We start from the raw sequence: 21,112 nt of genomic DNA, 5'->3' as shown, positions 1-21,112 counted from the left end.
ATAGTGGCTGAGTAAATTACATGTGTCTCTCACTGCACTTATGTAGTATGCAGAATTGATATCGTCACATTCTGTGCTAATTATAAATCGTTAGATTCACTCATGCAGTCTGGTTATATTTAACCCCTGCTGTTCAAAAATGGGGTGTATGGCAGACTATCTTGAGACAAACAACCACTACTGGCAAACTTTAGGCATATGATCATCAAAAGAGGCCTAAGACCCCAACTTCCTTGCATGTACTGCTAAACATTAAGTCCAGGTGACAGGTTTGAATGCTAAATCCTTTAGTTCAATCTTCAGCTAGAATCCATATGCTAGTTCAACAATGGAGCGATCTTGCTGGGATTCCCCAGCAGTAACTGAGACCCCAGTGATTTCAATTGCTGGGCAAATGATTGGAAATAAATTACTCTCTAAAAATTATTTCTGTTGTATGTTTCTAATTATTTATATATTGCTGACTTTACATTTTAGTTCGATTTTAATTCTGCAAGAAAGAGGCACTCAGAAACTATTAAAAATTAATGACAGCTTTTACTTCTGGCAGAGTCCTGCTCTTTGCTGTGCTGGCTGTCAAAGGCTATACTTTAGGAGTACTGTCCGCTATCACGCCCCCTCAATCCTATTTCAACTCCAGATATATCACTGAACTATGGAATGCAGAAACCATACTATGTATATATTTCAAATTACTGACTGTATTTCTTTTCTTCTCTCTCAGCTTGCACTAGTGTTATGTTAATTTTGTTTATTGTGTTGTGTAGGTTATGTATAATTTATATTAACTTATGTTTGCTATATTTGAAATGTACTGTGCTGCTGCTGCAAAAATCTAATTTACATGGCATTTATATCCCGGGTATGTATGCCTGTGACAATGAACTTGAACAATGCATTTGCCTTCTGATTCCATTAAGAGCAAACTTTCCAGCCCAAGAGAATCAGGCCCTATGGTTAATCCAATAAAGTGTTAATTAAATTAATTCTGAAATCAGTCAACCCTGAAAGGATGGTTTATACAAACATTCCAAATGTCATTAGATCATAAGACATAGGGGCAGAATTGTAGAACATTCTACCTGTTACGTCTGCTCTGCTATTCAATCATGGCTGATTTATTGTCCCACACAAAAAATTCTGCATTCTCCTGCATTCTTTCCATAACCTTTGATACCCTTACTAATCAAAAACCTATCAACCTCCACTTCAAATATACCCAATGACTTGGCCTCCACAGCCACCTGATGCAATGAATTCCACAGATTCACCAACCTCTGGCTAAATAAATTCCTCTTCACCTCTTTTCTAAAGGGATATTCTGAGGCTGTACTCTCTGGTGCTACACCCTCCCACTCCTGGAAACAACCTCTCCATGTTTACTCTAAACAGGCTTTTCAATATTCAGTACATAGGATTCCATTCCCAATGCAGTTAAACACCCAGTTACACTGGATCATCTCCACTGCATTTTCCAATCATATTCAGTGACAGCAGAGAGAGACCAAAGATGTTTGCATTCCATCCTCATATATATTGCAAATCTATTCAAAGAATAACAATTCTATCAGAACCAAGCACTGCATCACTAGCCCAAGGTCATTTCAATCAACCGATTTTCAAACAGGGAGGAGGATATTGAGCCCAAATATTGACTGTCCATTTCCCTCCACAAATGCTACCTGAGATCTTCCAACAGTCTGTTTTAAACTGCAAATAAACTCAAGCTCCTGTAACACAAGGGCAATAAATTCAAGAATGTCTTCATCTGACACAGAACCACAACAATGAAACAGGACCTTTAACATTGTAAAACACCCCTAGGTGTTTGAAAAATAAAAAAAAAGATAATGCTACAAATCCATATTAAAAACATAATGCTAAGAACACTCATCAGGTCAGGCAGCATCTGTGGAATAACATATCAAGCAGAAAGACCCTTTATCAGAAGGGTCTAATGAAAGGTCTTTAATCTGAAACTTCATATCGGTTTCTCTTTCCACACATGATGCGTGATCTGCTGGGAGTCTTTGGCATTTTCTAGTTTCACTCCTAAGCATTTTATTGAAGCAATTTTCAATATAACTATATGAACAAGAGAAGGAAGGTATCAAAAGGTGGAAGGGCTCATGTAGTGAGTTCAAGAACTTAAGGCCTCAGATGTCACTGGTGGTGAGAGGAAAATTAGGTGCTCCAGATGAGTTCAGTGCTGGTGAAGAATAAGAGTCTGGGAAGGACTGTAGGTTATGAGGAGTAATTAAAGTCCACTGATGAATTGAAAAATGAAGATGAAACTTTTAATAATGTAAAAAGTAGGAGCAGGAGTAGACCACTCAGCCTCTAGACCCCTCATTCCCATTCAATGAGATCACAGCAGATCTAATGGTAACTTCAATTTCACATTCTTGTCTACACCCAGTAGTATTTTGTTCTGATGTCACAGTTCTAGGAATCGAGACAGTCCAGTGACCACAAAGCTAATGGGTGCAATTCCAAATAGCAAAATCTAAAAAAAATCACCAGGAGCTGAAGTTCACATAAGCTCAAATCATGAAAGCTCTGGAATTGTTAAATCTATAGATATACAAAGGCACAAATATGAGTTTCACCAGCTAATGTGAGGGAGGGGAGAACTCTTGAGTCTCTGTTGCATAGTTCATATTTTGTCATTTACTTGCTGGTGAATTCAAGTCGAAATTGTGCTTTTATGAAAAGTATTGCTTGATATGCAACTGTGTGCAATCCATTTAGACTTTCTATTTAGTTCTTGTTACTGCAACCTCACCAAGACAGTGTGGGTTAATTGCACTGACAATTAAGGTTTCTGAGACTCCTATCACTTTTATTCTGGTGATGGAAAGTTCTAGTCATTTCAGAGGGTTAACCCTTGCAGAAAAATAACAGGGCATACTCAGAACACTTATCTCGCATTGACATCCTTCCAAAGCCCATGGAATGTGCCAAAGTTCTTATTGAGGAAATCTCCAGTGCAAAAGAAAACACTACTACTTTCAAGATGATTTCGACTGAAGCTAACCGATAAATCACTTTGAACTAAATAATCACCTAGCCACAATATGGCCTCTAGTAATTATTTGTTGGATTTCATATGAAATCTGTGCAGATATTGTTATCACTGAATGCACTTATTCTAGATTTATGCAGTCCTCAAAAGAATCTGAAGAATAGGTGATTTTTGAGAATAAATATTAATCTCAGTGTCATTAGTCACTAAACACCATCCTCCAGAAGGTTTCCACTGTGAAGTTTCGGTTCAGTTCCACTAGGTGCCTCAGTGCTGCAGCTTCTCGTTTTGATTGGTCAAAGCTTGGCATCCACAAATCTCGGACTAGTGTCCCCCCGTTTGAGGGTGGTGAGAAAGGAAAAGCCTTTGGCCTTGGACAGCTGAGGTGGTTGGCTTGTCCCCGCCATTCAATTGGTGATAAACCCTGTGATTAACAGAAATCAGGAGGGGGAGAAAAGGTCAGCTGGGACGAATGGAACAAAATTAGAGTCTCAGTCAAGTTTCCAACATGTGTGGAAAGCTCAAGCCACATCAGACACACACAAATCAAGCTTCAATGAAAGTATCATTCAGCAATATGTTTTCTGCACGTCCCACTTTGGTATGATTCTGGCTCCTATTGAAATGACGGATCACTTGAGACTTCTAAAACCTGATAATTTCAGAAGATCCCAAGGGGATTTGTGATAGCTTTGAAATAATCTGCACTGGTCTTTTCATAAGCAGTAGGAATCTTACGGCTGAGTTGTTGGTGTTGTCAAATGGACAGATGAAGGATTTGTTTATCCACTCCACTTTTTCCTAGCCTCTGATGCTGCCTAGAAGTCAGTCTCATTTAAAAACTGCTAAACCACAAAGCTTTGAATTTAGAACAAAGAACGTAGAACAGTACAGCACAGAACAGGGCCTTTGCCCCACAATGTTGTACCAAGCTATTAACCTACTCCAAGATCAATCTAATTCTTCCCTCCCACATATCCTTCCATTTTTGTTCCATTCATTTGCTTATCTGAGTGTCTCCAACAGGGCGTTCCATGCACTTACTACTCTGTGTAAAAAAACTATCTCTGACACCTGCCCCCCCAAACTTTCCTACAATCATCTTAAAATAACACCCTCTCATATTAGCCATTGGCACCCTGGGAAAAAGTCTCTAGCTGTCCATTCAATCTGTGCCTCTTATCATCTTGTACACCTTTATCAAGTCACCTCTCATCGTCCTCCACTCCAGAGAAAAGTCAAGACTCACTTAACATTTCTAATAACACATGCTCTCTAGTGCAGCAGCATCCTGGTAAATCTCCTCTGCATCTTCTCTAAAGCTTCCACATCCTTCCTATCATGAGGTGACCAGAATTGAACACAATATTCCAAGAGGCGTCTAACAAGAGTTTTATAGAAATGCAACATTACCTCATGGTTCTTGAACTCAATCCCCCAATGAATAAAGGCCAATACACTGTATGCTTTCTTAACCATCCTATCAAGTTGTGCAGCAACTCTGAGGGACCTATGTATGTGGACAACAAGATCCCTCTGTTCCTCCACACTGTGAAGAATCCTACCACTAATCTTGTACTCTGCCATCAAGACTGACCTTCCAAAGAATATCACTTCATAATTCTCAGGATTGAACTCCATCTGCCACTTCTCAGCCCAGTTCTGCACACTACCAATGCCCTTTTACAACCTACTACACCGTCCACAACACCAACCTTTGTGTCATCTGCAGACTTACTAACCCACTCTTCCACTTACTTGTCTAAGCCATTTATAAAAGCACAAAGAGCAAGGATCCCAGAACAGATCCCTGCAGAACACCACTCCATGTAGACTTCTATCCACATTCCTAAAAAGATTTCTATCCACATTTCTAACTGTCAAAAACATCAAATTAAGAATGTACAATAATAGTAAGGCATTCAAGAAAATTTTCTACTCCCTTTTCCTTTCCTCTCAGACAATGTCAATGAGTGAGAGACCTTATCCCACAGCATACCTTTTGCTTTCTTCTAAGGTTTTCCCACACTGCACTGCACACCATACACTCAAAGGCATCGATGTAGTTGTCCTGGGAAACATCTTGAACTCCCCATTTGCGTTCTTTCATGGCAGTTAGCAGCTTCTCATTGGAGATTAAGTCTTTCTGCTTCCACTCGAGGAAGACCTCGTAGCTCTGATCATCACCATCCAGTTGTATAATATAGTCAGCTAGTTCCTTGGGGTGTGTGAAGCTTCCCACAAGTATTGCACTTTTATTGCTGGGCAACCAATCTGCTACACTTGGGGAACCAAAGTAAATTGGAACTGCACCTAACTTAAATGGTCTCCACAGTTTCTCAGTAATGTAATCATCACAAACAGCATTCTCAAAAGCAAGAATGAATTTGTACTGAGCAAGAATCCAGTAGAATGCATCGTCATCCATGGCTGTTGGATCCTTCAGGCCAGTTGGAAGGTCTTTGTTATGTAGACATTCACCGTAAGAGTCTATCTGGATATATTTCATCAATTCTCGTATGTAACTGTCTCGGTCTGATGGAGGGTCGCAATCAGACTGGACATACACCAATGGGGCCAGGTGCTCCCTCAAACGATTCTTCTCAGACAGAGGGAGCATATATTTACGTGACTTCAACTCTTCAATACTCTCCAGATACTGGGTTGTCAGTGGCAAATGAGAGTTGCGGCTGAATGTGGAGGTGTAATTAAATAATGTGACAGTGGGTTCGTGGAAAAGCTTGTAATTATTCTTAGGAGATTCTTCGTGGAACAAGGCCCATTCATGCTGGGGCTTCCGAGGCAGCGGTAAACTATCAATCTGAAAGTCTGTGCCTATTCAAATAGGAGAAGAGGAATAAAGAGTAACACATCAAATGTTGCCAGTAAACTTAACACACTTAATTTAGCCACATATGCAAATTCAATTAGATTTTTAAAAATTTAAAGATAGAGCACAGGAACAAGCTTTTCTAACCAAGAACCTGCGCCACACAGTTACACTTATGTGATCAATTAACCTACTAACCCATACGACTTTGGAATGTGGAAGGAAACCACAGCTCCCAGAGGAAACCCATGTGATCAGAGGGAGAATGTACGAAGTTCTTACACACAGCAGTAAGATTGAACCCAGGTTGCTAGTGCTGTAATAGTGTTATGCTAACCATTACACTATTGGGACACATTAAATATCAGTGTGGCTCTTCATCCAGTGGACTCTGCACTGACTGGGAATAAGGAGTTACTAACTCTGGACAGAAATGGTACATTTAGATTCTGTAAACAGCATTCACCTGAATTAGTGTCTGGTTACATTGACCAAGAACAACAGCAAACAGTGCTTCACATCCGCAATGGAATAACTTTAGAGCATTTGTTTTACAAGTGGATTGCAGAGAAGTTTTAACTTTATTTAGAAATATTAACTTCTATTAACTGATCAATTTATGATTACTAACAAAAAATAACTCAAATTCAATGTAATGAGAATTCAACAAATAACCTGCAGTCGGAAATCAGAGTTGAGCAGCATCTGTGTAGGGAGGAAGGAATTGTTGAAGCTTTGGGACAAAAGCCTGCATCAGTTCTGATACGGGATTTTATCCCAATGTGTTGACATTTTCTCTCCCCCATTGCTCCTCACAGATCCTGCTCAATCCACTGAATTGCTCCAGCAGATTACTTGTTGGTCCAGGTTCAGCACCTTCAGTGTTTTACATCTCTGTAATAACAATTCTGTTATTTCAAGTCTCAACCACAGTAAAGCACTGTCTCTTAGAGCAGCCTATCATTCTGAAGCTGTTGGTCAACTGTTCAAAAGTTTTATGGGTTGTTGATAACCTGTCTTCCCAGCGGTTCTGATATCAGACAGGTAATCAAGCACCTGAACTATATTTTATGTTCTAAATCCCACAATGACAATTTGAATTCTGTTTTAAAATCATTCGGAGATAGTGTCAAGGTACCAGTTTGAATGACCAGAATGCCATCAGATTGTTTTAAAACCTCAGCTGATTCGCTAATGTCCAATGTCCTCACAGACAGACAGAAGCCTACCATCAATTGCTCCACGGCAACAAATGACAAGATACCGCTACCAAGTCTGAGAAGATACACACAATGAATCCATACATCAGGAGTCATAGAGTTGGAAACAAGCCTTCAGCCCAAATGGTCCATGCTGATCAGATGTCTATCGAACATAGTTTTATTTGTTTGTGTTTGACCCATTTCGCCCTAAACTTTTTCTATCCATGTAAATGCAAAAAACGCTTTCTACTCACAAGCCTATGCTTTATGCACACTGCAATACCCTTCCTTCATGATGCAGTATATGCATTAAGAATTAAGATAGCTTCAATGACTGGCAGTCATGGGTTTAGAATCAGATACCAACTATTATCAGCAAGCCTCATCTATTTATTTGAAAACAAAAACCTGGAAATTGGTGAAACAGGGCAGTGGAGATCATTAAAATGGAGCGCTGGCATTAGAATTATCTGTCGGGTGATGGGTAGGACTATCGATAGATGTCCAAGCATGCAGAATATGTTCAGTTCTGGGTGGGATTTAATACATGCACAGAGGATGTGGAGTGTGTCATTTGGTTTTGGGTGAGCCTATAAACATATACAACATATAAATGGACAGACTGGGAAGTAAGTCATGTACTGGGAACATACACTGCTACTCTGCACAAATTTCCTCTGGCTCTGGGCCCTCACTCCTCCCTTGTGTATTAATATAAACACTGTTATTTGCCTCTTCCCTCCCACCTCCTCCCATCCTTCCCTCCTGAAGGAAGAAACACCAGATCAGCTCAACCTTCATTTTGTTTATGAAAACCTCTCTTTAGCACAGTCACTGAACAAGCAACCTGCATCTTCCACAAGTCATAAATTTTAAAAGTTAGTACACCCCACTTCCTCCTGCATTTGTAATTCAGCATCAAACATACAAGAGGGCAATCATAAAATCCACTAACCAGATTTTAATATTCACAGACAAGACAAAAATCCAATATCTGTATAATGGATTAGGATTCAGCCAGGTTAACTCGACAGATAGGGAGTTATAAATTCTGTACCCACGTCCACAGACTTAGTGTTATACCTTTAGTACAATTTTAAGTTCGAAGTAAATTTAGTATCAAAGTGCATATATGTTACCATATACTACCTTAAGATTCATTTTCTTGCACATATTTACAGAAAGCTACTGACCCTCTCCAACTCCATTCTCCTAATGAGGACTGGCTCAAGGATTTATGTTCCACTGCCCATAATACTCAATGTCACCTATTCCCTGCATTAAGACCCTTAAGATAAGACGCAAGCGCAGAATAAGGACATTCGGCCCATCGATTCTGTTCCCCTATTCCATTATGGTTGGTTTATTATCCCTCTCAACTCATTCTCCTGCCTTCTCCCTGTAACCTTTGACACACTGATTGATCAAGAACCTATCAATCTCTGCCTTAAATATACCCAATAACTTGGCCTGCACAGCTACCTGTGGCAATGAATTCCCGATTCACCACCCACTGGCTAAAGAAAATTTTCCTCCTCTCTGTTCTAAATGGACGTCTCTCAATTCTGAGGCTGTATCCTTTGGTCCTAAATTCCCCCACTACAGGAAACATCCTTAATATATCCACTCTATCTAGGTCTTTCAATATTCAATACACTTCCATGCGATTTCCCCCTCATTCTTCCAGCAATAACAGACACAGAGCCATCAAATGCTCCTCATACGTTAACCCGTTCATTACTAAGATCATTCTCAAGAACCTCCTCAGGACCCAATCCAATGCTAGCACATCCTCTCTTAGATAAGGGGCCCAAAACTGCTCCCAATACTGCAAGCACAGTCTGACCAATGCCTTAGAAAGCCTCAGCATTATATCCTTCCTTTTTTATTCTAGTTCCCTTGAAATGAATGCTAATGTTGCATTTACCTTTCTTATCACTGATTCAACTCGCAAGTTAATCTTTAGGAATCCTGCATGAGGACTCCCAAATCCCCTTGCACCTGAGTTTTGAATTTTCTCCCCATTTAGAAAATAGTCCACACCTTTATTCCTTCTAACAAAGTGCATCACCACGCACTTCGCTGCAGTATATTCCAATTGCCACTTCTTTGCCCGTTCTCGCAATCTGTTTAAGTCCATCTGCAGATGCCCTGCTTCCTCAACATTACTTGCCCCTTCATCTATCATCCACAAACTTGACCACAAAGCCATCAATTCCTTCATCCAAATCATTGACATATAATGTAAAAAGAAGCAGTTCCAACACAGACACCTGCAGCACATCACTAGTCACTGGCAGCTGAGAAGAAAAGACCCCTTTATTCCCACTCCTTGTCTCTGCTAGTCAGCCAATCTTCTATCCATGCTGCAATCTTCCCTGTAATACCATGGGCACTTTATCTTGCTAAGCAGTCTCACGTGTGGCACTTTGTCTAAGGCCTTCTGAATATCCAAGTAAACAAAATCCACTGACTCTCCTTTGAGTATCCAGCCTGTTATTTTCTAAAAGAATTCCGGATTTTTCAGGCATGATTTCCCCTTTAGAAAACCATGTTGACTTTGGCCAATTTTGTCATGTGCCTCCAAGTACCCTAAAACCTCATTCTTAATAATAGACTCGAACACCCTTCCAATCACTTAAGTCAGGTTAACTCACCTATAATTTCCTTTCTTCTGCCTTTTTTTTCTTTAAGAGTGGAATGACATTTGCAATTTTCCAATCCTCTGGAACCATTCCAGAATCTAATGACTGTTGAAAGATCATTACTAATGCCTCCACAATCTCTTCAGCTACCTTGTTCAGAACCCTGGGACGTAGCCCGTCCAGTCCAGGCGACTTATCTACTTTCAGACCTTCCTATTCTTATCCTCAATGGTGCTTGGCACAGGCAGCAATCCAGAGATTACTTCCCTAGGAATCCTGCTTTTCAGCTTTCTGCCTAACTCCCTGTACTCTCTCTTCAGAACCTCCTCCCTTTTCCTACCAATCTCATTGGTACCAATATGTACCATTACTTCCAGCTGTTCACCGTCCCCCTTTAGAATGCTGTGGACCCAATCTGACACATCCCTGACCCTGGCACCTGGGAGATAACATATCATCCCGGTGTTTCTTTCACATCCACAGAGTCTGGTGTCGGCTTTTCCAGTTATGGAATCCACCATCACTACTGCATTCCTCTTCTCACCCCTTCCCTTCTGAGCCGCAGAAACAGACTCAGTGCCAGAGATCAGGTCACAGTAGCTTCCCCCTGTTAGGCTGTCCCCACTCCAGCAGTATCCAAAGTGGATACTTATTATCGAGGGGAACAGCCACAAAGGTACCCTGCAATGATTGCCAATTTCCTTTCCCTTTCCTGATAGTCATCCGGGTACCTGCCCCCGCAACTTAGGGATGACTACCTCCCTGTAGCTACTATCTATTGCCTCCAGATTTTCCCATGAGCCGAAGGTCATCCAGCTACAGCTCCCGTTCCTAACATGGTCTTCATGCAGATGTAGTTATCAGGGAGACTAGAGGTCTCCCAATGTTCCCACATCTCACACAAGGAACATACCATTAACCTTGGGCCCATTCTCAGTACACTAGCTATGTACCAACAGAAAAAGACTTACTAGAAACTTAATTAGAACCTCCACCTGCACAGGTGCTAGTGTACTGAGAATGGGCCCAAGGTAACTTACCAACCAGCGCATTTTTGGTATATGGGAAGACACCAAGAGCACCCAGAGGAATTCCTATAGTTATAAGGAGAATGTATAAACTGCAAACAAACAGCACCAGAGGTCAGGATTGAACCTGAGGTTGTACAAACTGTGGAAAGCAGTGCCACTTTGTCCTGCCACAAGTGCTGCACCATTCATGTCAACCTAGAGTTTTATTCACCAGTCTGTGGAATAGGACTTGAATCCCTAACCCTCTGGCTTTGAGGCAAGAAAACCACACACAACACCTATTAATACACTGCAACTTCATGCCAAGAGAGGAAGCAGCAATAACATTTCAAAGTCTGCTTTATTTCTTTAAGCACTTTTTCCACTAATAGCAATTTTGGAGATTTACTTCTTAATGGTAGGGTTTTAAAATAAACAATATTAACAAAAGTTTAAAAATAGCAATAACTTAAAACACAGTTGACATTTAAGCTTTTTTCTAATATCTGGCTCTGCTCTATTTTTAAGAAGACCGAATGTGCTACAGTGCTGGGAAATGAGGAACAGTTCACCACCAAAGCAAGTTCAGTTCCAGGAGGAACGACAATGAACCGGAGGTGACATTGATTAGCTGAAAATCTTCCATATCAGTGCCAGTACACACTCACAACATGCAATGGGATTTTCTGGCTAAGAGATACAATTATTTTGCTTGGACAGGGTGGGAGATAGGAACTACCACAAAATCCCTCAGCTACGGTCATCCTTCAAAATCCCTATCTGATATTAGTGGCATAAAATCTATATCCAACTCTTAAGAAACAAGACACCAGTCGACTCCAATGCTATGCCAGTGACATGCCTATTAATTCTCTTTTTTCTTCCATTTTTCAGTTACAATTCAATCATTTTAGAGTATCTATCCCCAAGATTCAAATAGGCTTTGGACAAAATAATGAAGGTCGTTATTTCCATAGAAGGCAGGCTCCTAAAGACACCAGCTCTCCCTCTACCCATTCATCACTCTCAATGCAAAAAAAAACACAGCCAACTGTTTAAGCACTTCTAATTCTTAACACTAAACCCACTAATTATGACATAAGGGCAGAGATACAGAGGCAAGAAAACTATTAGCCTCGAATACTCTGCTGCAGCTCACCCTCGACGTGAGTAGTTAAATATAATTTAACTTTGATGAACTAGCACCTCATACTCCTTGTGGACTCGATGTCAAATTCAATACTTCCAGGTAACTAACTTTTTTTGTATCACTGCTGGCCAACTCTGCTGTAGGTTATCTATCTATAATATTAACTCTTTCCATTGATAATATCTGTTCTGCTTGGCATTTCCTAGAACTCTGATCTGCATCTCACACCTTTTATAAGTTTTTCATCAATCTATCAACCAGCTGCATCAACAGTTCATCTCCAAAGCAGCTCTAGCCTTACGCAATCAGAGCCATTCCCATTGTGCTCTTCATCCTTATCCCACCTTCTCTGCAACTTAAAATAAATGCGCTCTGTAAACACCTTTGACCTGGAAGAGTAACTACTATTCTTTTTCCACAAATGCTCCCTGATATGCTTTAAATTTTTAACATTTTATGGTTTCATGATAAATTGTGGGGATTTTTCTTTTGGAAGGATATGGGCAATAACTGCTGGACTAGCTGGCAAAGCCTTCTACCCATGAAGGAATAAATAATAAAAACGTGCACTTCAAGTTGTAAGCAGCTGAATCAACCTTGTTCTTTGTTCAGTGTGACAATGCCTTTGCAAACATAACTTCAATGTTGTATGCTTCACATTTCACAGGCAAACAAAGGCAAAAAGCACAACTAAAGGATTATCTGCAGAGTCTTGTTTGCACAGTTGTTAGTAATAAGTATAAGGTTAGACAGAAGCTTTTCTGATAATGACTGAGGAGGCTTTCAAGGCAGTTGAAATCTCGAGAGGCAGCCGTTTTCAGGAGGCTACAATGGAAGGCCAACTTAAGAGAAAGTGCCTGTCTTACTGCCTGAACCAGCTGCATAATGAGGAGAAAAATGAGGCTTGCTTAATTCATAGATGTGCAGAAGTGACAAATCCCTAAGGAAAGGGGGCTGGGGAATTCAGCAGGATATTTAATCACACTTATAATTATTCACAATGTCAAAGGTAACTAGCTTAATTAACTGAGCAATTTCTCTGATGTATGCTAAATCATTCACAGTTACAATTGCGCCTTAACCAGACTAATGCTCAATGTTCTTGCATTAACTTTCACACTTAAGACATAAATCAGCTAATTTACTGACCAGCCATGAATTTGGAAATCTCTTCCTAAAAGCAGACTCTGGTATTTTGCTTCTCAGGTAGGTGTCCTTCCTCCCTCCTCTCTACCCTTTCTGACAATGTTAGCAAGCTTGACAGCTGCTGCCCATTCTGTATCATAAGCTCAGAATTTCTTCAAGGTAAGTGTTAACAATTTTTATTTTGGAGCATACACCACAGTTTTGAATGCATTTGAGCAGTGGCCAGTGTGTACTTTGTTCAGCGTGCACTGCGCTCAGGTTAACAACCTCCTGCCTACAGAGGATCATGGACCTGAACTCAGAAAGCAGCTGATGGGTTACAGGCTCTACAAAACCTACATCTACAAAATCTACCTGCAGGACAGTTGTGTTCAATCTAAACACCCACTAATTTATATATAATTAGTTCCTGGTGATACAATTTATTCAGGATGCATCAGCAACCACAATTCTCAGCGATGCAACAGAAAAAGATCCAATTTTGGTAAAGAATGTTCCAGGGTTTTGTCTTTGAGGACTGAATACAATGCCACCCATTATTTCCTGAGAGCCAAATGGGGCTGTTCTATTCATTTACAAGCAAACTGGTAGGGTGAGCAACTATTGCTCATTGCTAATTGCCCTCAGATGCTGGTGGTGAAATATCACCGTCAACCACCACAGTCCTTCTGGCAAAGGTGCTCCCATACTGCTATTCGGTAGAGTGCCCCAGGACTAAGACCCAAACAATTTACTTCTGAGTGATGATGGCAAAGGACTTGGAGACAGTAATGTTCCCATCAATCCCACCAAACCTGACATAACCCTCATGACCCTCACCAATTTTAAGAGATGCCCCATAGTCAGCATCCTATCTGGATGTATCTCAGATAAGAATGGCAACCGCTGTGAGCAAGATTGCAAAGAAAGTCCAGAGAGTTGTGAATACAGTCTGGTCCATCGCAAGATACAGCCATGTCTCCATTGATTCTGTCTACACTTCCCACGCTCTCAAAATAGTCAACATAATCAACCACTTCTCCCACCCTAGTTATTCTCTTTTCTCCTCCTCTCATCAGGCAGAAGGTACAAAAGTTTGAGAACATCTACTACCAGGCATAAGGACATCAGCTATCCTGCTGTTAAAAGATGTCTTATATCTTAAAAAAGTCTGGATCTTTCAGTCTAGCTAGCTATAGCCTTACATTTGTGTACCTGCACTGCACTTTTTCTGTAACTGTTTACACTCCGTGTTTTTTTTCTTTTGTACTTATATATGGAATGATCTGCAAACAAAAGCCTCTTACTGTACCTCAGTACATGTGATAATAATAAAACAATTAGCAACTCGTGCAAAAGAAGGCACACAGAATGTGCAAGCCCTTCCTTGGAGTAAGGGAACATCCTTAGTGGGAATAGAGGAGGTGAGGAGAATCTCTAATAGAGGTGTCATGAAGATGATAAGCAGAGTAAAACTGTTCTCATGGTAGAGGAACCAAGAGTCATGGGCTACTTAATAATGGTGATAGGCTAAAGAACTGAAAATTGCATGAGGAAAATCCTTTACAATGCAAGTAGTTCTGGTCTCTCCTAGAGTACTGGGGTGGCAGATTCAACTGTAGTATTCTGTAAGGGAAAAAGGAGGTAGTTGGATTCCTCTTTCACAGGGAAGACACACAGGCCAAATGGCCTCCTTTCATTCTGTGAGTCTACTGAATTCTGTAGCGTGTGAAGCCCGAGATGTTGTATGTTGTAGAATTGTCCTCATGTGCTTAACACACCCAAAGGGTGTTACTCCATGTGTTCTGCAATGAAGAGAAAAATTGTCAGCAACCACCAAACCGATTACAACATCTGGACTGAACCCTTTTTCCAGAAACCATCCCCTAACACTCGCCCAGTGAGGTCTTTCCCATTGCAACTATAAATTGTAAATCTGCTCCACTGTAAACAGACCTGCAGCCTTGGACACTTGCCAAGAAGAATGTGGTTATTGGTTAGAGCACAATGGTTCACGTTTTAGAATTATAAGGTCCTGTACCAATCCTCCATAGTTCTATTCAGAGAATTCAACAAAGTAGATACAAAAAATACTGGCAATGGAAGAGGAGCTTTTGTTCCCATCCACCCAGACTAATAGATAGATGAAATCCAAATATACATTGAATATAGCTCATTTCACTTGGCATTCCAAAATGTATCTAAAGCCAATGATAGAAGCACACACTATAGTATAGGTTCCCTGCTCTGCCCACCTACCTAAAAGATTGACAGTGAAACCACACAGAACTGCCACCAAGCAGAATTAATTGTACCTTTATTATGAGTTTGCTTAAGTGGATAAGAAGCTGAACATCTCCCTCTACAGGCCAAACAAATTGCGCAATCTTTGCAGTGTTACCTCCCACTCAGTAGCTTACAGTTGTGATCAACTCAATTAGTGTAAATGGACAGGAGATGCAAAGGGGTAAAAATGCTCCAAATTTTCCAAATGCTCAAAGATAAAACTCTTCACTCTGAGCAACACCACTCAAACAATAAAAGAAATGATACTCCACATAAATAATAACACAGATTATCTTTTGTTCAGGTGAAACAGGAAAGATATGGATTTAACTGCAAATTCAACTTAATATAGCAGCAGAATTGTAAATAGGCATCAATCGTTGTTCTATCATTGTAGTTCAATCATTGAAATTATACCAAAGTTGTCTCTCCACTCTCCTTGGACCTCTGTTGGATCTCTGCACAATGAAATTGTTCTCATCATGTTCTAACACCCATTTCCAGTACCCCAGTATCCTCTTCTGCATGCATTCGCATGCACAGAAAGCAGAAACCAGGGGTGAGAAATACAGGTCTCTGAACGTGGGCTACAAATCTAAACTGGAGATGGAAAAGACCTATGAAAAAGCCAATATCACTATAGTCATGGGGGATTTCCATATGCAGGTAGATTGGGAAAGTCAGGTTGTTGCTGGTTCCCAAGAGGTAGGGAGAAAGCTGAAGAGCAGGACCTCCAGGGTGGTAATCTCTGGATTGCTGCCTGTGCCACGTACCACTGAGGTTAAGATCATTTGGCAGGTGAATTTGTGGCTGAAGAATTGGTCCAGAGGACATGGTTTCAAATTTCTGGATCATTCAGATCTCTTCTAGGGAAGATATGACTTGTACAAAAAAAGACAGGTTACACCTGAACCGGAGGGAGACCAATATCCTTGCTGGCAGGTTTGCTAGAGCTGTTAGGGAGGATTTAAACTAATTTGGCAGAGGGACAGGAACCAGAGTGATATGACTGAGGATGGTACAGTTGGTGTACAGCTAGACGCAGTGTGTAGTGAGACTGTGAGAAAGTACAGGAAGATGATAGGGCAAAATTGCAGTCAATGGGATCAGTTGTAGTGTAACATGGAGGCAAAAATCGAAAAGGTTGACAAATAAAAGAGTGAAGGTGTTATATTTGAATGGATGCAGTACATGGAAGAAGGTAGATAAACTTTTAGCAGAGAAACAAATTGGCATGTATGATGTTATGAGCGTCACTGAATTGTGGCTGCAAGACGATCATAGTTGGGAGCTTAATATCTACTGAAATACATCAAAATGGCAGGCAGGTAGGCAGAGGGGGACGGGTGGCTCTGTTGGTAAATAATGAAATCAAATCCTTAAATGGAGCTGGCATAGGATTGGAAGATATCGAATCCTTATGGGTAGAGTTAAGAAATTGCAAGGGTAAAAAGACCCTGATGGAAGTTATATATAGGTCTCTGAACAGTAGCGATGACATGGGCTGCAAATTACAATAGGAGACAGAAAAGACCCATGAAAAAGGCAATGTTGCTGTAGTCATGGGGGGATTTCAATATGCAGATAGATTGGGAAAGTCAGGTTGTTGCTCGTTCCCAAGAGAGAGAATTTGTAAAATGCCTATGAGATTGCTCTTTAGAGCAATTGGTTGAGCCCACTAGGGGAATGGCAATTCTGGATAGGCTGTTAGGTAATGACCCAGATTTGATTAAGGAGCTTAAGGTAAATGACAGTGATCATAATACTCACCCTGCAGTTTAAAAAGGAGAAGCTAAAATCAGATTAATCAGCGTTACAAAGGAGCACCAGGAACTACAGGGGTATGCGAGAGGATCTGCCAAAGTTGATTGGAAGGGGTCACTAGCAGGGATAGGGCCAAACAGCAATGGCTGGTGTTTCTGTGGGAAATTCAGAAGTCACAAGAAAAACACATCCTGAAAATGAAAAAGTATTCTAAAGGGAGAATGAAGGAACCGTAGTTGACAAGTGAAGTGAAAGACAGCATAAAAGAAAAAGAGAAAGCATATAATACAGCAAAATTTAATAAGAACTTAGAGGATTGGGATGCATTTTAAAACCAACAGAAGGGAACTAAAAAGCCATAAAGAGAGAAAAGATGAAATATGAAGTCAATAATATAACAGAATAATAAGTTGTTTCAGATACTGCATATAGAGTTAAAGAGAGACAAGATATCAGATCGCTGGAAAATTATGCTGGAGAGGAAGTAATGGGGGATAAAGAAATGGCGGACAACTTTAATAAGTATTTTGCATCAGTCATCACTGTGGAAGATACTAACTGTCTGCCAGAACTTCAAGTGTCAGAAGGCAGCAGTGAATATAGATTCTAATACTAAGCAGAAGATGCTTGGGAATCTGAAAGGTTTGAAGTTAGATGAATTACTTGGACCAGATGGACTATAGCACAGGCTTCTGAGTAGCTGAAAGGATTATAGGGGCATTAGTAGTGATGTTTCAAGAATCATTGGATACGGGAATGGTACCGGAGGACTGGAAAGTTGCAGGTGTCACTCCACTCTTTAAGAAGGAAGGCAGGCAAAAGAAAAAATATTGTAGGCCAATTAGGTTGACTTCAGTGGCTGGGAAAATGTTGGAGTCCATTATTAAAGATGAGGTATCATGGTACTTGGAGGCTCATGATAAAATAGGTCAAAGTCAGCATGGTTTCCGTCAGGAGAGATCTTGCCAGACAAATCGGTTGGAATTATTTGAGGAGATAACAGGCAAGATCGACAAAGGAGAGTCAGTGAATGTTCGTTACTTGGATTTTCAGAAGGCCTTTGCCAAGTTGCCACGCGTGAGGCTGCTTAACAAGTTAAAGAGCCATGGTCTTACAGGGAAGATACTAGCATGGATAAAAGATTGGCTAACTGGCAGGAGGTAAAGGGTGAAAATAAATGGTGCCTTCTCTGGTTGCCTACCAATGACTAGTGGTGTTTTGTTTCTTTTCACATTTTATATCAATGATCTGAATGAAGTTGATGGCTTTGTGGAAGGCAGATGCAATGTTAGCACTCACTTTGAGAGGACTCCAATATAAAAGCAATGATGAGGCTCTCCAAAGCATTGGCCAGACTGCATTTGAAGTGCTGTGAGTGGTTTTGAGCCTCTTATCTAAGAAAATAAGTGCTGGCATTGGAGGGAATCCAGAGAAGGTTCACAAGAAAGATTCCAGGAAAGAAAGGGTTAATGTACATTTAAGTATAACACCTCCATTCTAGTTTCATCACCCTTTTCAATTCTGCGTCCATGTCACACTTCAACTCATCCCACCGACTGCAATTTTGCCTTATTATCTGCCTGTCCTTCCTCAGTCTCACTAAATGCTGCATCTAGTTGAATGCTAACCGCCCCATCCTCAGCCCTCTCACTCCAGTTTCCAACCCATGCCAATATAGGTTAAACCCTCCCCACAGCACTAACAAGGATATTGATCTCCCTTGTTAACCTAAAACTTCACTCCTTTTTGTACAGGTCATATATTCCCCAGAAGAGACCCCAGTGATCCAGAAATCTGTAATTCTTCCACCTGCACTCAATCTTAAACCATATATTCGTCTGCCAAATCATTGCATTCTTACCCTTACTGGCATATGGCAAAGGCAGTAATCCAGAGATTACTACCCTGGAAGTCTTGCTTTTCCACTTTCTACCTAACTCCCTATATTCTCTCTTCAGGACTTCATTCTTTTTCTGACCTATGTTGTTGGTATCAATATGTACCAAGCTTTCTAACTGTTCATCCTCCCCTCTTTAAAATGCTATGGACTCAGTCTGAGACATCCGACTCTGGGATCTGGAAGGCAACATAACATCCGTATGTCTCTTTCACATCCACAGAATCTCCTGTCTGCTTCTTTAACTATGGAATCCCTTCTCCATACTGCACTCCACCCCTTCCCTTCCGAGCCACAGAGCTGCACTCTGTGCCAGAGAGACAGTCGCTGCAGCTTCCACTAAGTAGATCATCCACCACAACAGTATTCAAAGTGGTATACTTATTATTGAGGGGAACAGCCACAAGGGTACTCTGCACTGACTGCCTATTCCCTTTCCCTCTCCTGATCGTTACCCAGGTAACTGCCTCCTGCAACACAGGGGTGACTACCTCCCTGTAAATCCTATCTATTAGCACCTCATTCACCCGTATGAGCCGAAAGTCATCCAGCTGCAGCTCCAGTTCCTTAACACTGTCTCTAAAGGGCTGCATCTCAATGCAATTTGTGCAGATTTAGTTATCAGGGAGACTGTAGGTCTCTCAGGAGTTCCAACATCTCACAGAAAGAACATACCACTAACCCTGGATCCATTTTCACTGCACTAGCTGTGTACTAATAGACAAGGAAAGAGAAAAAAACATTTGAAACTAACTTACAGCCTCCACCTAAGCCTGCTGAGACAAAGCATGACCTCTTTAACACTGGTCCACTCACACAATGGCCACTATACTTACACCTTGCTTCTTTTTATTGGCCTTTGCCTAGTGCCTGACAGATCATTATGATTGCATCCTTAGAAGGCCCTGAGCTTTTTCTAAACCGTGTGCTGTCTCTTCCACAGGCAAGTGCTCACGATGATTGCAGCTGACCGAAAAGTCATTAAAGGCCCTGAGCTAGTTAGCCCCCACCCACTCACTCCAAATATTAACCCCATCACTGAACTGTAAACACAAGCTGTTATTTATGTATTTACGGATATCATATGTATATCTCTGCAAATGATTACAGAAGTTCTCTCTGCTGTCTGGTTTAAACTTTACTTGGATCTCCATAAAACTTGTTACAGGAACTTTGAAGAGGCTGCAGATCACCTTGCAAATGATGGTCATTGTAGCTATGTTGCATCTCTAATGAAGGAGGCAAAATCTATGGGTGTCAAACTAGTTGGTGCTTTCTGGATGGTTGACAGTTTTCTTGAATATTCATTGGGAACTGCACTTAACCAGACAAGTGGGGAGAATCTATCACATTTCTGAGTTATGCCTCATAGACAAGGAAAGGCTTCAGTGAGCCAAGATGAATCACTTCCTGCAGAATATCACTTTGCTGATAATATTTGAGGTAATATCCAGAATTCTGTCATACTGTTATACACTATGACTTGCAACAGGATTCCCCTATACTGAACAGAGCCCCAAAGTATCACTCCCACAATCTTGACAAAATCCCTTCTACAATCCCAGAACGGAACTTAGCACCAATTGTTTAACAACTAGGTTAGGCTCTTTCATCTTGACCAAAAATCTATTAAAGCAGTTCAAACCACACAATTGAGCAATTCACTGAAGCTGGTCAAAGGTGCGTATCATTTTAGGTCTGCATGAAGAAACAAATTGTTGTTGGAATAATTTAATTACTTCATTAATAATAGAACTGTCAAGAAAAAAAATTAAGGACAAAAGATTAGCTTGGAGAGGAAGTTTGTTGATTGAATACTAATTCACAGAGTACAGAAGCGGGAATTCTATGTGTTTCAGATACACAGACCAGAGGATTGTGGTGGCCCCCATCAGCGACAATTAAGAACAGATAGAGTCCCAACTAGCTCCTCCAACTGGAAATCACCTGATGTACAGAACTTCAATCATCTCACCATCCTCAATGACACCCTCCCTCCCTTTTCCCTCCACTAATGACTCTCCATTTTCCTAAATTCAAGACCCTCAGGCATATTCTCTATATTCCCAAAAAGGGTACCATGAAATGTTGAAATACACTCGGTGGCCTTATTAGGTACTTGAATTACCTAATGAAATGAACGCTGAGTGTATTCCTGTATGTTCGTGGCCTTCTGCT

The 21,112-nt window shown here is 40.8% G+C and overlaps 1 protein-coding gene across 1 annotated transcript in view; it reads right to left on the bottom strand.

Annotated features, from left to right (window-relative positions):
• Positions 1–2,023: 2,023 nt before the first annotated feature.
• The window catches only part of fut10 (fucosyltransferase 10), a 61,213-nt gene continuing 42,124 nt past the window's right edge, over positions 2,024–21,112 (bottom strand). Inside the window, exons 4-5 of the mRNA XM_063047327.1 lie at positions 5,025–5,860; positions 2,024–3,449 (exon numbers count right to left, since the gene is read on the bottom strand). Of these exons, the coding sequence (XP_062903397.1) occupies positions 3,225–3,449; positions 5,025–5,860 (1,061 nt within the window). The 3' untranslated portion in view covers positions 2,024–3,224. The remainder of the gene's footprint in view (positions 3,450–5,024; positions 5,861–21,112) is intronic.

The sequence above is a fragment of the Mobula hypostoma genome, chromosome 4 (genome assembly GCF_963921235.1).
Source record: "Mobula hypostoma chromosome 4, sMobHyp1.1, whole genome shotgun sequence".
Classification (NCBI taxonomy): domain Eukaryota; kingdom Metazoa; phylum Chordata; class Chondrichthyes; order Myliobatiformes; family Myliobatidae; genus Mobula; species Mobula hypostoma.
The sequence above is the reverse complement of the archived record's forward strand: the minus strand, read 5'-3'. Positions and strand labels throughout refer to the sequence as shown.